This window comes from Ahaetulla prasina, chromosome 16 (assembly GCF_028640845.1).
Source record: "Ahaetulla prasina isolate Xishuangbanna chromosome 16, ASM2864084v1, whole genome shotgun sequence".
Lineage (NCBI taxonomy): Eukaryota > Metazoa > Chordata > Lepidosauria > Squamata > Colubridae > Ahaetulla > Ahaetulla prasina.
The window spans coordinates 4,171,534-4,184,616 of NC_080554.1; the positions used below are offsets into that span (position 1 = coordinate 4,171,534).

A 13,083-nucleotide genomic window follows, 5' to 3' on the forward strand; every position below is an offset into this window, starting at 1 on the left:
CACTTAACTGTTATAGAAAATACTAGCCCGGATAACAAAGGACAGATTAAGCCAAACATCCTTTTGTCTGAATTCAGCCTCTTTTGCAACCCTGGCTACTTCTGTGCCCTAGGCAATCCGTCTTACTTTCTTTTCTTTTTTTTAAAAGTATTATTTGCTAACTGAAACCGAGCATCAAAAACTTCCCAATGATTTTTGAGCAGTTTATGCAACTTCTCTCCATGCTTGCTCTCTCTCTCTCTCTCTCTCTCTCTCGCTCTCTCCTTTATGCGCTGACACACAGGAATTTAATGGAACCTAGACTACACAGCTTGGGGGGGGGGGAAATGTTCCTAATTAAATCTTTTTCAGGCAGATCCTTCTTTTCCCTGTCTCAATTCAGGGGAAAAAAAACTTTAGGAGAAAGTCCCTTCTGACCACCAAAAGTTGGGACTCCTTCCCGCCACCTTCCCTCCTCAATAAATTTAATTTCAACCCCTTCGGTTGTAATTCAGTGGCAGCGTCAATGCAGTGGCTGGATTAAGCCCACATCTGTATCCATATCACTGAATCAGACACCAAACAGGCCAGGTTTCCAGAACTGGCTAGGCTACAAAAAAACAAAAAAACGGGAAAAAACCCGCCCCTAACCTTGGTCAAAACAGTTTTACAATGAGGGATGAATGCATCTGCTAGGTACACGGGACCTTCGTAATATTTGGACAGCGAAAAGAGCAGCGTTAAATAAATAAATGATACCAACCAGGCCAGCAGATGAAGGGGGGGAAAAATTAGACATTTCTTTAATATGCTTGATTTGATTCTCTGATTTCTCTCTCTGTGTCTCTCTCGCTGTCTCTCTCTCTTTTATCTCTCTGTGTGTCTGTCACTCTCTCTCTCTGTGTGTGTCTCTAGTCACTCACTCACTCACTCTCTGTGTCTCTCTGTGTCTCTCTCTCTCTCTCTATCTCTGTCTGTCTGTCACTCACTCACTCTCTCTCTCTCTCTCTCTCTGTGTCTCTGTCTCTCTTGCTCTGTGTCTCTCTGTCTCTGTCACTCTCTCTGTGTCTCTCTGTCTCTGTCACTCTCTCTCTCTCTGTGTGTTTGTCTCTGTCACTCACTCACTCTGTCTCTGTCTCTCTCTGTGTCTCTCTCTCTATCTCTGTCTGTCTCTGTCTCTGTCACTCTCTCTGTGTGTCTGTCTCTCTGTGTCTCTGTCACTCACTCACTCTCTCTGTGTCTCTCTCTCTCGCTCTCTGTCTGTGTGTCTCTTGTCACTCACTCTTTCTCTCTATCTCTGTGTGTGTCTGTGTCTTTGTCTGTGTGTGTCTCTTGTCACTCACTCTCTTTGTCTCTCTCTCTCTCTCTGTGTGTCTCTGTGTGTCTCTTGTCACTCACTCTCTCCGTCTCTGTGTGTGTCTCTCTTGTCACTCTGTGAGTGTATGTGTGTGTGTTTCTCTCTATGTTTGTCTCTCTCTCTGTGTGTGTCTGTCTGTCTCTTTCTTTCACACACATATACATGTCTACACTTTTGCATTTACAAAAGTGTTTTGCCACATCTTAAGAACAAAAGACAGATTTGCGCTTGATTTTCCGTTCAGTGCTGTAACAGAATAATAAAAGACTCGGACAGGGCCTTCGAGGTCTTCTAGTCCAACCCCCTGCTCAAGCAGGAAACCCTATATGCCAGTTTCAGACAAACGGGTCGCCCAATCTCTTCTTAAAAACCTCCCGTGTTGGAACACCTACAACTTCTGGAGACAAGTTGGCTCTTGTCTCTCTTTGATCTTAATCTGTTGGTGCTGGGTGGGTTGTTGTTGTTGTTGTTTTCCCCTATCAGGGTAAGGTAGCAAATATTACAAAACTGTTTTAAGATCTCTGGATTGGACGGTGTATGGAATGCCGTTCACAAATTCTGTCGTGTGTTCTCTCTGCCAGTGAGAACTCGCTCTTTAGGACTTGGACTTGGGCAAACGGTCATCGCAGCCATCATATCTCCTGCCTTCTTGATCCCCAAATTCCCTTTTTAGGAAAGGATCTTTATCCCCCTTTCCCAAAAACACTTTCCGGCTTCCTCCGTTCCCAGGCCCCGCGGAGCAGCCCCTGCCACCCCCCAACATTAACTCGAAATCAAGTTTCCGAGATCTGCTTCTCCCTCATCCCAAACCTGGGAAGAAGTTTTTCGTCCAGAAGACGGAGAAGACGAGTAGCAAAGTCACGCTTAAGATAATGACCATCAAGTACGTGAAGATCCGAAGGTGCGGGTTCCGGATGCATTCTCGGAAAAGGGAACGCCGAGGACCGGTGGGAGTGCTGGCCACCGTCGCCGGCTGGGGGCTCTCGGGGTAAGGCTGGGTGCCGAGTTCAGAGTCTACGCCCAGGTCCAGGGTGTAGACTCTGGGTTGCCGTAGGAAATACCTGGTCTTGCGCTGCTCCTTAAGGCACAGTTGCCGCCCTTCGAGGATGATGTGGTTGGGCTCCAGGCCCAGTTTGTGCAAGAGGGGGAGGTTGGTGGGCAGTTCGGTCACCTGCTGGTTGGCCGGCAGCAAGGTCAGAGAGCGGCAAAGAGGGCAAGGCAGCTGGTTCTGGGTGGCGGCGATCAGGCTTAGGTGCGCCAGGCACTCGATGCAAAAGGAATGGCCGCATCGTAGGAGTTTGGGGGTCCGGAAAACGTTATCGTAAGCGTTCCAGCAAACCGGGCATTCGGCAACCAAGCTTGGCTCCTGGTCTACGTTTTTGGCCATGGCTATTCGGCTCGAAAAGTCGGAAGCGGTTCCGTCAAGCGTAAACGAGACTGCTCCAAATCTGAGGGGTTCAAATGACGACTTTATCGCTCATGCCTGATTCACAGGGACCTTCCCAAACTGGCGCTTTGCACCCGGACTAGATAAGGCTCAACGGCACCCCAAGATTGGGATTAGATTTTGCCCCTCTTGTGCTCGCGTAAAGATTCTAGACTAATTCCCCACTTGACTCCTCCTTCCCCTGACTTGGTCGGTCGGTCTCTCCGGCAGCGTGATGTTTATCAATATTACCCACGAGCCAGCAGAAGCATGGCGGACCAGTTTCGTAGCATCCTGGGAGTGGGTGGGATTGCTGGGCAGGCTTAAAGCGCACCAAGTCCATCGCTGGAGCAAAAAAAATAAACAAATAAAACGGAAGAGAGAAGTTAGAATAAGAAGCAAAGCTGGGCGCGCGTGAAAAATCTCCCGGGAATGTTCGAATTGCACGCTGCTATTTATACGGCGCTATCGGAGGATGTAATGCGTTACAAAAGACGGCAAGCCGCTGTCCCCGGGGACCGAGAGTCCATGATATGACCGCAGAGTTAAGGGAGGAGGCGGAAAGGAAGCTTGTGGCACAGGTGCACTTTGGGGGTTTTGGTTCTTTTTTTTTAAAAGTTGCTAGCCCTCATGATACAGACATAAATGGGACGCCCTCGGTTTCTCCAGTTTGCTCACGAATGTACGCAGGTAGTCCTTGACGTCATGAGCATCCGGAGTCCAAATGGCACTGGAAAAAAACGGGGCTTGCAAATAGTTCTCACATGACCGACCGTTGCGGCGGTCAAGTGGTCAAAATCCGGACATTTGGCAAATCCGGTATGTTTTTAACGACAATTGCCAGCCTCCCAGGGTCCTGCGGTCGCCGGCTTCCCCCAAGCCGAAGCAATAGAGGAAGCTGGATTGACTTCGTAATCGTGGGATTCGCTGCAAAATCCGGTGCTGCTCGCTTAACAACAGAAGTTGCAGGCCTAATGGTGGTCGTAAGTCGAAGACTGCCTTCTCCTTTTTTGCTCAATTTCTCATTCACTCCGCTTGTATTGAACACACGGCCTCCTTCTTGCACCTTAAAAACACCCCATGCACCACATAATACATTGCAGGCGACCGAAAAATGACAGCTTGTGTACAAATATGAATATTATTCGCTTCTCTTGTCTCAACAAGAGTTGTTGAATTTCAAGGATTAGTTTCTCAGTCTCTGGGATGTCCACTAAACTAATTTGAGTCTCTGAGCAGGTCCTAAATTTCCCACTATTGGAGAAATCTCATTCGTCATCTTCAGGCTGGTGTTATCAGCTTCGTGCTTCTAGGAGCAATGTGTGATCGCAGCTGTTTCTTCCTTTTAACTGCTAGTGGGGGTTTGAACTGATTGGTTGGTGGTTGCTCCTGGAAGCACGAAGCTGATAACACCAGCCTGAAGATGACGAATGAGACTTCGTCAAAACGTCGCCAAGACACTTCCAATTTTACGCGGGAGAAAACCCGAATAACCAAAGACCTACAGATATATATATATATATGTTAAGCTGACTTTGATGGCTAGGAGGTTTGCAAAACTTTTTTAAGGCCTTGAACCCAGAACCTTCGGCGCGCAAAGCGAAGGCATTCATTCACGCTGAGCGATGCTCTCTTTCCCTGCCTTCTCTAGCAAGCCGCCCCAGTTAACTAGATTTAAACCGCAATCGACTTCTGTTAGGTTTCTTCCTGCGGATCTCCTCTTGCGCCCTCGATTCTCTCTTCCTGCCCGTTGACTCTCAAAACTGCACCAGTTTGGGGAGACAAGACGTTGCGAAAAGTTTACCTTAACCCTTTCCCTCCCCTTCCCCACCCCACCCCTTTCAATTAAATTAGGCAAGATCTATTCCAAACGGCCTTTCTAAAAACCATGCCTTTTGCTCAAGATTTAAAACAAAAACGGCCGGGTTGCAATGGATCTCCTGCCTCGGTCCAACCACGAATCTTAATCCTGGGGGGGGACAACCCAGGGACACCTCTCCCTGCTGGCTCACTGCACACAAACCCATCCCCTTCTTTCCCCACCCCGCCCCTTCCCCCAAAATATTCAGCCCACCTTGCCAACTGCATCCTCCTCCTGGCCACGCTAGAATAGATGCTGGGGAGAAAAAACGTCTCCAGGTTGCACAAAGAGGCAGGGCCTCCATCCCTGGAGGAGAGGAAAAAGATACCCCACCCCTTGTCTTATCGGGCGGGCTCCCCCAGGGGTTCCAGCACAGCAAGAACTGGGAGGCAGCTGTTGTTTATCACCAGAAACCAAGGAGACAACAGCCTAGAAGACGGCAGGGCTGCTATGGAGAGGGACACCTTGAGCTCAAACTCGGAGCCCGCCTGGTGGTGTCCTCTAGAGAGATAGTTTCTCTCCCCCCCACCACACTCCTCACCCCCTTGGGGAAACAAAGCAAGAGGCCACTTCGCTCTGCAGAAGCCGCCTGCCTTCTGAATAGAATAGAGTAGAGTAAGAATAGAATAGAATGAAGAATAGAATAGAATAAGAACAGAATAGAAACAATAGAAGAATAGATAGAATAGATAGAATTGGGAATAGAATAGAATAGAAATTAGGAATAGAATAGAATAGAGAATATAATAGAATGATGGGATGGAATAGAATAGAATAGAGTAGAGTAGAATAAGAATAGAATAGAATAGAAACAATAGAATAGAATAGAATAGATAGAATTAGGAATAAGAATAGAATAGAAATTAGGAATAGAATAGAACAGAGAATAAAATAGAATGATGGGATGGAATGGAATAGAATAGAGTAGAGTAGAATAAGAATAGAATAGAAACAATAGAAGAATAGAATAGATAGAATTAGGAATAAGAATAGAATAGAATAGAAACTAGGAATAGAATAGAATAGAATAGAATAGAGAATAAAATAGAATGATGGGATGGAATGGAATAGAATAGAGTAGAGTAGAATAAGAATAGAATAGAATAGAAACAATAGAAGAATAGAATAGATAGAATTAGGAATAAGAATAGAATAGAATAGAATAGAAACTAGGAATAGAATAGAATAGAATAGAGAATAAAATAGAATGATGGGATGGAATGGAATGGAACAGAATAGAGTAGAATAAGAATAGAATAGAAGCAATAGAATAGAATAGATAGAATTAGGAATAGAATAGAAAATAGAAATTAGGAATAGAATAGAATAGAGTTGAATAAGAATAGAATAGAAAAAATAAGAATAGAATAAATAGAATTAGGAATAGAATAGAGAACAGAATAGAAATTAGGAATAGAATAGACTAGAGAATAAAATAGAATGATGGAATGGAATGGAATGGAATTGTATTCTATATAATACAATAGAATACAATTCGATAACCGAGCCCTCCTGGTTATGAACCGGCAGCAACGGTAAAAGGAACCCGCTACTGATGCAATCACATCTGGCGAGACATTATGCCTCCTGTCCAGTTCTGAAATCTTTCTAGAGCACTGTTCCTCAGCCTTGGCCATCTGGGGGCATATAGCCTTCAACTCCCAGAATTCTCTACTGGTTGGGGAATTCTGGGAGTTGAAGTCCGCACATCTTAAGGGCGCCAAGGGGGAAAAAGAAAAACTGCTCTAGGCTAATTCTCTTTGGCAGATCCTCATGATAAAGACACCTGTAAGGTCCATTCTTCCATCTTTATTTTATGGGTGCTTAATAAAGCTTAATAAAATGCTGAGCTTGTCGATCGAAAGGTTGGCAGTTCAGCGGTTCGAATCCCTAGCGCCGCATAACGGGGTGAGCTCCGGTTCCTTGTCCCAGCTTCTGCCAACCTAGCAGTTCGAAAGCACGTAAAAAAATGCAAGTAGAAAAATAGGGACCACCTTTGGTGGGAAGGTGACAGCATTCCGTGCGCTTTTGGCATTGAGTCATGCCGGCCACATGACCACGGAGACGTCTTTGGACAGCGCTGGCTCTTCGGCTTTGAAACGGAGCTGAGCACTGCCCCCTAGAGTCGGGAACGACTAGCACGTATGTGCGAGGGGAACCTTTACCTTTACCTTAACAAAGCTTCAGAAAATACTTCGGCCCACTGCAAATCAGGATTTCTACTTGCAGATCTTTATTTCCCTTGCCTGAGTTTCCCAACATTGATCTTCACCCTTGAGCCGTCAAAAATCTCAGCAATTTTCTCACTTCCCAGATAAATTTGACTGAGGTTCTACCTCCTCAAGGGAGGCCTTTCATTCTCCCTCTGCCCAAGGCATTAGAGGACGCCTCTCTGTGGTAGGACGCCAGATACAACATAAGCCGCCTTCAGCAAGCCAACCCGCTTTCCAAATATTCCTCAGATGTGATGAAGAGGACAAGAAAGTCCTCATGGTCAATCATCATCATCTTCGGTCCCCTATCGGGGTTCAAGCTCAAAACACTTGAGATCAACGAAGGGGTCAATCTGTGCATCAGGAACCGCTCCTGAATGTGCTCCACACCATTCCCCAGGAGGGCAAATGCGGTCTTGGTGACCTCCCGTTTTCCATCCAGGAGACTCTGCAACGACACCACCAATCCACTCAGGGGACTCTCTTCTCCCCAGAGGACCTTCACGCTGCTGATCAGCCAGGTCCTATTTTCAGAAGAAGCCATCGGGGGAAGCCAAGGGCTGGTTGAATCCAGAAACTCAACACCGATGGATTTTTGCTGAGTCAGTAAGGAGAGGATCCTTTTCGCGAAGCAGAGAAGGGTCCGGCTTGTATCTCCTGGGCCAATTCCAACCAGGATCCAAGGCTCCTCCAGATGAGACTTCCCCGACGGGTTGCAAACGTATCGCAGGATTGTTCTCCAGGTTGATTCCGGTTGGTTTGGGAAGAAGAGATGAAGAAATTGGAACTCCTCCTTGGGCAGGTGAACAGGGTTGGGACTCGCGGCCTTGAGGTCCCTCAAAGGAAAGTGGATGGTCTCGTGGCAAAGTAGGACCACTGAAACGGAGACAAAGACGAGGGCAAGGAAGGCTGCCAGAAAGATGGAAGGGAGGCAATCAGATTCCCGAGGCTGCCAAGATGGGCCTTCCGAACATCTAGACTCTCCAGACTTCTCCTCTGTCTGGTCCTCATTGTGCTTCCTAGCTCCACAACCAAGTTCTGGAACGTTCCTGTCGTCCGCGCAACTTTCATCGTCTTCCCTTCGTCTTCCCTGAATCTCTCCATCTTTCAGCACAGAGGAAGGAAAACGACAACAGTACAACGATCGTGAGTTCAAAAATAAAAAAGCAGGATGAGATTCTCGAAATTCTGAATCGAGAGGCAGGATCTCGACTGCCGATTGCTCCCTGCCAAACTCGTCCATGAAGCTCCTTGCCATTAAATAACTAAACCTTCAAGGAACAGGCTAGTCTGGAATTGTTCTCTGATAAGCTAGCTTTCTGGTGGCAAGATGCAATTACATACTTTTATGTGAAAAGTTTAAAGTTTGGGCACGCGCCTATCCAACTGTTCTCACAGAGGCCTCTGTGGCTCAGACTGCTAATGCAGCCTGTTATTAACAGCTGCCTGCAATTACTGCAGGTTCTAGTCCCACCAGGCCCAAGGTTGACTCAGCCTTCCATCCTTTATAAGGTAGGTAAAATGAGGACCCAGATTGTTGGGGGCAATAAGTTGACTTTGTATATAATATACAAATGGATGAAGACTATTGCTTGACACAATGTAAGCCGCCCTGAGTCTTCAGAGAAGGGCAGGATATAAATGCAAATAAAAAAAATGCTGGAAAACCAAAAATAATTCATTCGGTGAGGTTTATATGTGACAAAAACAGTCCATGCCATTCAACTTCAAGGCCTCTTGTAGCAGGGAATTCCATAACTGAGCATCAGGATTTGGGGGGAAAAACGAGTGCCATAGCTGTGATCGTCGGAGCCTTTTTTTTAACCTTTTAAAAGCATTTTTTACAAACTATTCCTACCATTCGGGCGGGAAAAACGAGCAAGCCGGAAAGAGGTAGCAAGCGGGCAACAGGGCAATTGGGCGGACATGGGTGGGGGGGGGGCAGGGATTTTTGCTATTGGTTCTCCGAACCACCCGCCACCATCGCTACCGGATCGGCTGATCCGGTCCGAACCGGAAGCATTTCACCCCTGAGAAAAACCCATCTAGCTATCAACCAACAAATTGCTACGTGACAATGGCTACTTACCGTCCGTCGAACAATCCAACATTTCCTGAATCGGCCTCTGTTTGCAAACTTCTGCTGATAATCTGACTCCTATTAAACCAAGGAGAGAAAATAAGATTGGCCAAGCAGATTTTGTTACAGCCAAAGAATGAATCTTCGAAACTCAAATCAACGTTTTCCTAAGCAGAAGACAACTGCAATTATTATTATTATTATTATTATTATTATTTTTATGAAGGACCCTTGGTACCGTCTGAGCTTGGTTGTTTTCTTGCAGACATTTTATTATGCTTGCACTGATGGCGTTACCTAGTTTGGTAACGAAACGTGTGCAAGAAAACAACCAAGCTCAGAGAGCGCCAAGGGCCCCACATTTCAACTCTGACCTACAAATATTCTCCTTTATTGGATATTTTATTTATTTTTATTTTAAAAGCGACCCATTCTGGCTTGCCAGGTAGGCCAATTTGACAAAACTCTTGCGGTGCGACGGGAACAATCTGGAACTGAACACACTCAAAACCGATCAGAGACAAACCACCGACTCTCCAAAAACATTCTCCTTTAAGAGGCCAAAGGTGGCAAATAACATGGCCTTCAATTAAGTCCGAAGTAAAGGAACAGGAAAATTGACTCAGATGCTCAACTTTGCTCCAACTCGCTTCCTGCTTTTCGCTTCTTTTAAAAAATTTGTATTTTAATTTCTTCAAGGAGTGGCAGTCTAGAGGCAGATGAGAGGCTGTAATATTTTGACTTCTGCTTAAGTCTGAGAGACTTATCTGTGTTGACTTCTCAACAGGCATGGGATGAATTTTTTCATCCACATTGCTTACTAGATCCATCCCCCCCCCCACGCACCCCAAATTTGATAAACCCCAGAAATCAGTGGTAGAATTCAAATTTTTATACTACCGGTTGTGTGGGCGTAGCTTGGTGGGCATGGCAGGGGAAGGATACTGCAAAATCTCCATTCCCTCCCCATTCCAGGGGAAGGATACTGCAAAATCTCCATTCCCTCCCCACTCCAGGGGAAGGATACTATAAAATCTCCATTCCCTCCCCACTCCAGTGGAAGGATGCTATAAAATCTCCATTCCCTCCCCACTCCAGGGGGAAGGATACTATAAAATCTCCATTCCCTCCCCACTCCAGGGGAAGGATACTGCAAAATCCCCATTCCCTTCCCACTCCAGGGGAAGGATACTGCAAAATCTCCATTCCCACTCCAGGGGAAGGATACTGCAAAATCCCCATTCCCTCCCTACTCCAGGGGAAGGATACTGCAAAATCCCCATTCCCTCCCCACTCTGGGGCCTGCCAGAGGTGGCATTTGCCAGTTCTCCGAACTACTCAAAATTTCCGCTACCGGTTCTCCAGAACCTGCTGGATTTCACCCCTGCCTCAAATCCAGACCTCCTTAGCTTCAGTGAAGTAAGGTAGCAAGGAGGGGCTCGAAGCACGGTGAAGTCTTCAGTCAGGTCCTCCTGTGTGGATGAGACTGTCAGGCAGATATGTTACTGTCTACCATAAAGTCTTCACTCAAGTCCTCTCATAAAGATGATAAAGAGATGTAAGTTACGTTACTATGATGTAACTTAGGTGTCAGGACACACTTAGGTGTCCCCATACATATGTACATACATACACACACACACACACAATCAACTACACAAAGACACACACACACTTCATACTTTCTTAGGTAGAAATTTCTCCTCCCTCTCCCCCCATTTAAAGACTACTGTGCGCTGTGAAGTTTTCACTCAGGTCCTCTTATGAAGGTGAAATAGATAGGCATAGCTGAAAGCCATCGTTTTCTGCATTGTGAAGTCTTCACTCAGGTCCACTTCTTTCCCCCCCCCCATTCCTCCCCCTCTCTCCAAGCTATACAACATGAAATCTTCACTCAGGTCCTCACAGACTCAATAAATATACACAGCTATAAGCTAGACTACTGTACCTTATTAAGTCTTCACTCAGGTTCATTTTTACACACACACACACACACACACACACACACACACAAAGACATTTAAACTGTACAAAAATACAAAGAAATACAAACACACAAAGACAAAAATACAAACAGAAAACAGAGAGAGAGAGAGAGTCATGTCTTCATTTAGGTCTTCTGTCACACACACAAACACACACACACACACACACACCCCTCTTATATTTAAAGATATAAATTACCAGTATTTATTTCCCATTTAATTTTCCCTCAGTACCTCATACATCGATTAAATAGATATCGATATAAGTTACCATCTCCCTTTCAAGATAGGCTACTGTGTATTATAAAGTCTTCACTCAGGTCCTCACATTAAATAGGCATAACTATAAGCCACAATATGGTGCATTGTGAAGTCTTCACTCTGGTCCATCTCTCTCTCTCTCTCTTTTTTTTTTTCTCTCTCTCTTTCTGTCTCTTTCTCTCCCTCCCTTCCTCCCCCTCTCTCTTTCTTTCTCTCTCTCTCTCTCTCTCTCTGTCCCCCCTTCTCTCTCTCTCTCTCTCTTTCTTTCTTTCATTCTTCTTTCCTTCTTTCTCTCCCTTTCTCTCTCTCTCTGTCCCTCTCTTTCTCTCTGTCTCTTTCTCCTCCCTCTCCCCCCATTTAAAGACTACTGTGCGCTGTGAAGTTTTCACTCAGGTCCTCTTATGAAGGTGAAATAGATAGGCATAGCTGAAAGCCATCGTTTTCTGCATTGTGAAGTCTTCACTCAGGTCCACTTCTTTCCCCCCCCCCCCCCCTCCCCCTCTCTCCCCGCTATACAACATGAAATCTTCACTCAGGTCCTCACAGACTCAATAAATATACACAGCTATAAGCTAGACTACTGTACCTTATTAAGTCTTCACTCAGGTTCATTTTTACACACACACACACACACACACACACACACACACAAAGACATTTAAACTGTACAAAAATACAAAGAAATACAAACACACAAAGACAAAAATACAAACAGAAAACAGAGAGAGAGAGAGAGTCATGTCTTCATTTAGGTCTTCTGTCACACACACAAACACACACACACACACACACACCCCTCTTATATTTAAAGATATAAATTACCAGTATTTATTTCCCATTTAATTTTCCCTCAGTACCTCATACATCGATTAAATAGATATCGATATAAGTTACCATCTCCCTTTCAAGATAGGCTACTGTGTATTATAAAGTCTTCACTCAGGTCCTCACATTAAATAGGCATAACTATAAGCCACAATATGGTGCATTGTGAAGTCTTCACTCTGGTCCATCTCTCTCTCTCTCTCTTTTTTTTTTTTTTTCTCTCTTTCTGTCTCTTTCTCCTCCTTCCTCCCCTCTCTCTTTCTCTCTCTCTCTCTCTCTCTGTCCCCCCTTCTCTCTCTCTCTCTTTCTTTCTTTCTTTCATTCTTCTTTCCTTCTTTCTCTCCCTTTCTCTCTCTCTCTCTGTCCCTCTCTTTCTCTCTGTCTCTCTTTCTCCCTCCCTCCCTCTCTCTGTCCCCCCTCTCTCTTTGTTTCTTTCTTTCCTTCTTTCTTTCTTTCTCTATCTATCTATCTATCTATCTATCTATCTATCTATCTATCTATCTATCTCTGTCTCTCTCTGTCCCTCTCTCTCTCCCCGTCCCACCCCTTAAACATAGAAAGTTCTACTGAAGACTAAGGTTTTCACTCACTTACGGATTAAATAGGTAGGCATAGCTATGAACCGCAATACTATGCATTGTGTAGTCTTCACTCAGGTCTCTCTCCCTCTCCGCCTCTTTCCTCCCCTCCCTCCCTCCCTCCATAACCCCAACTATTACTTCATCTGAGAATCTCTAGGCAGAAGAAGAAAACCTGCCGATTACCCACGGAGCCTTTAAAAAAAAAACACCCAGTTGAAACTGCTTAACGTTTTGCGAGGTTCTTAACTGCTAAGAATGGGATTTTATTGGCCAGCCGATCCTTGAATCCTCCCAAATAAAACAAATCCATCCGCCCTTCTTTCCCCCATCAGTCCTCAAAAGGTGGGACTACCTCAATCCTCCTTGCAGCTGCTCTCCAGAGGCTTTTAAGGACAATGAAGGAGGAAAGTTAAGCTCCAGAGTTTTTCTTCCAAGTAGCAAATCTTCCGGTTGCAAATCGGTTGCTTGTTTTTTTAAAAAATTGTTTGAAAGTTCAAGCTTGCCTCAGCTTCTTC

The 13,083-nt window shown here is 45.3% G+C and overlaps 2 protein-coding genes across 3 annotated transcripts; both read right to left on the minus strand.

Annotated features, from left to right (window-relative positions):
* Positions 1–2,109: 2,109 nt before the first annotated feature.
* Positions 2,110–3,232, minus strand: RNF183 (ring finger protein 183). Its single transcript, XM_058159564.1, has one exon. The coding sequence runs from the start codon at positions 2,721–2,723 to the stop codon at positions 2,136–2,138; it is 588 nt and encodes a 195-aa protein (XP_058015547.1). The 5' UTR covers positions 2,724–3,232; the 3' UTR covers positions 2,110–2,135.
* A 3,418-nt stretch (positions 3,233–6,650) lies between these two features.
* Positions 6,651–13,078, minus strand: LOC131186175 (uncharacterized). Of its 2 annotated transcripts, none has more exons than XM_058159512.1 (3): positions 12,921–13,078; positions 8,926–8,994; positions 6,651–7,940 (listed from the first exon to the last, which is right to left on the minus strand). In XM_058159512.1, exons 2-3 carry the CDS (start codon positions 8,945–8,947, stop codon positions 7,051–7,053), a joined length of 912 nt encoding a protein of 303 aa, XP_058015495.1. In that variant the 5' UTR covers positions 8,948–8,994; positions 12,921–13,078; the 3' UTR covers positions 6,651–7,050. The 2 variants fall into 2 exon arrangements, with proteins under 2 accessions (XP_058015495.1, XP_058015494.1); XM_058159511.1 differs by lacking the exon at positions 12,921–13,078 and adding an exon at positions 12,582–12,639.
* Positions 13,079–13,083: the final 5 nt, after the last annotated feature.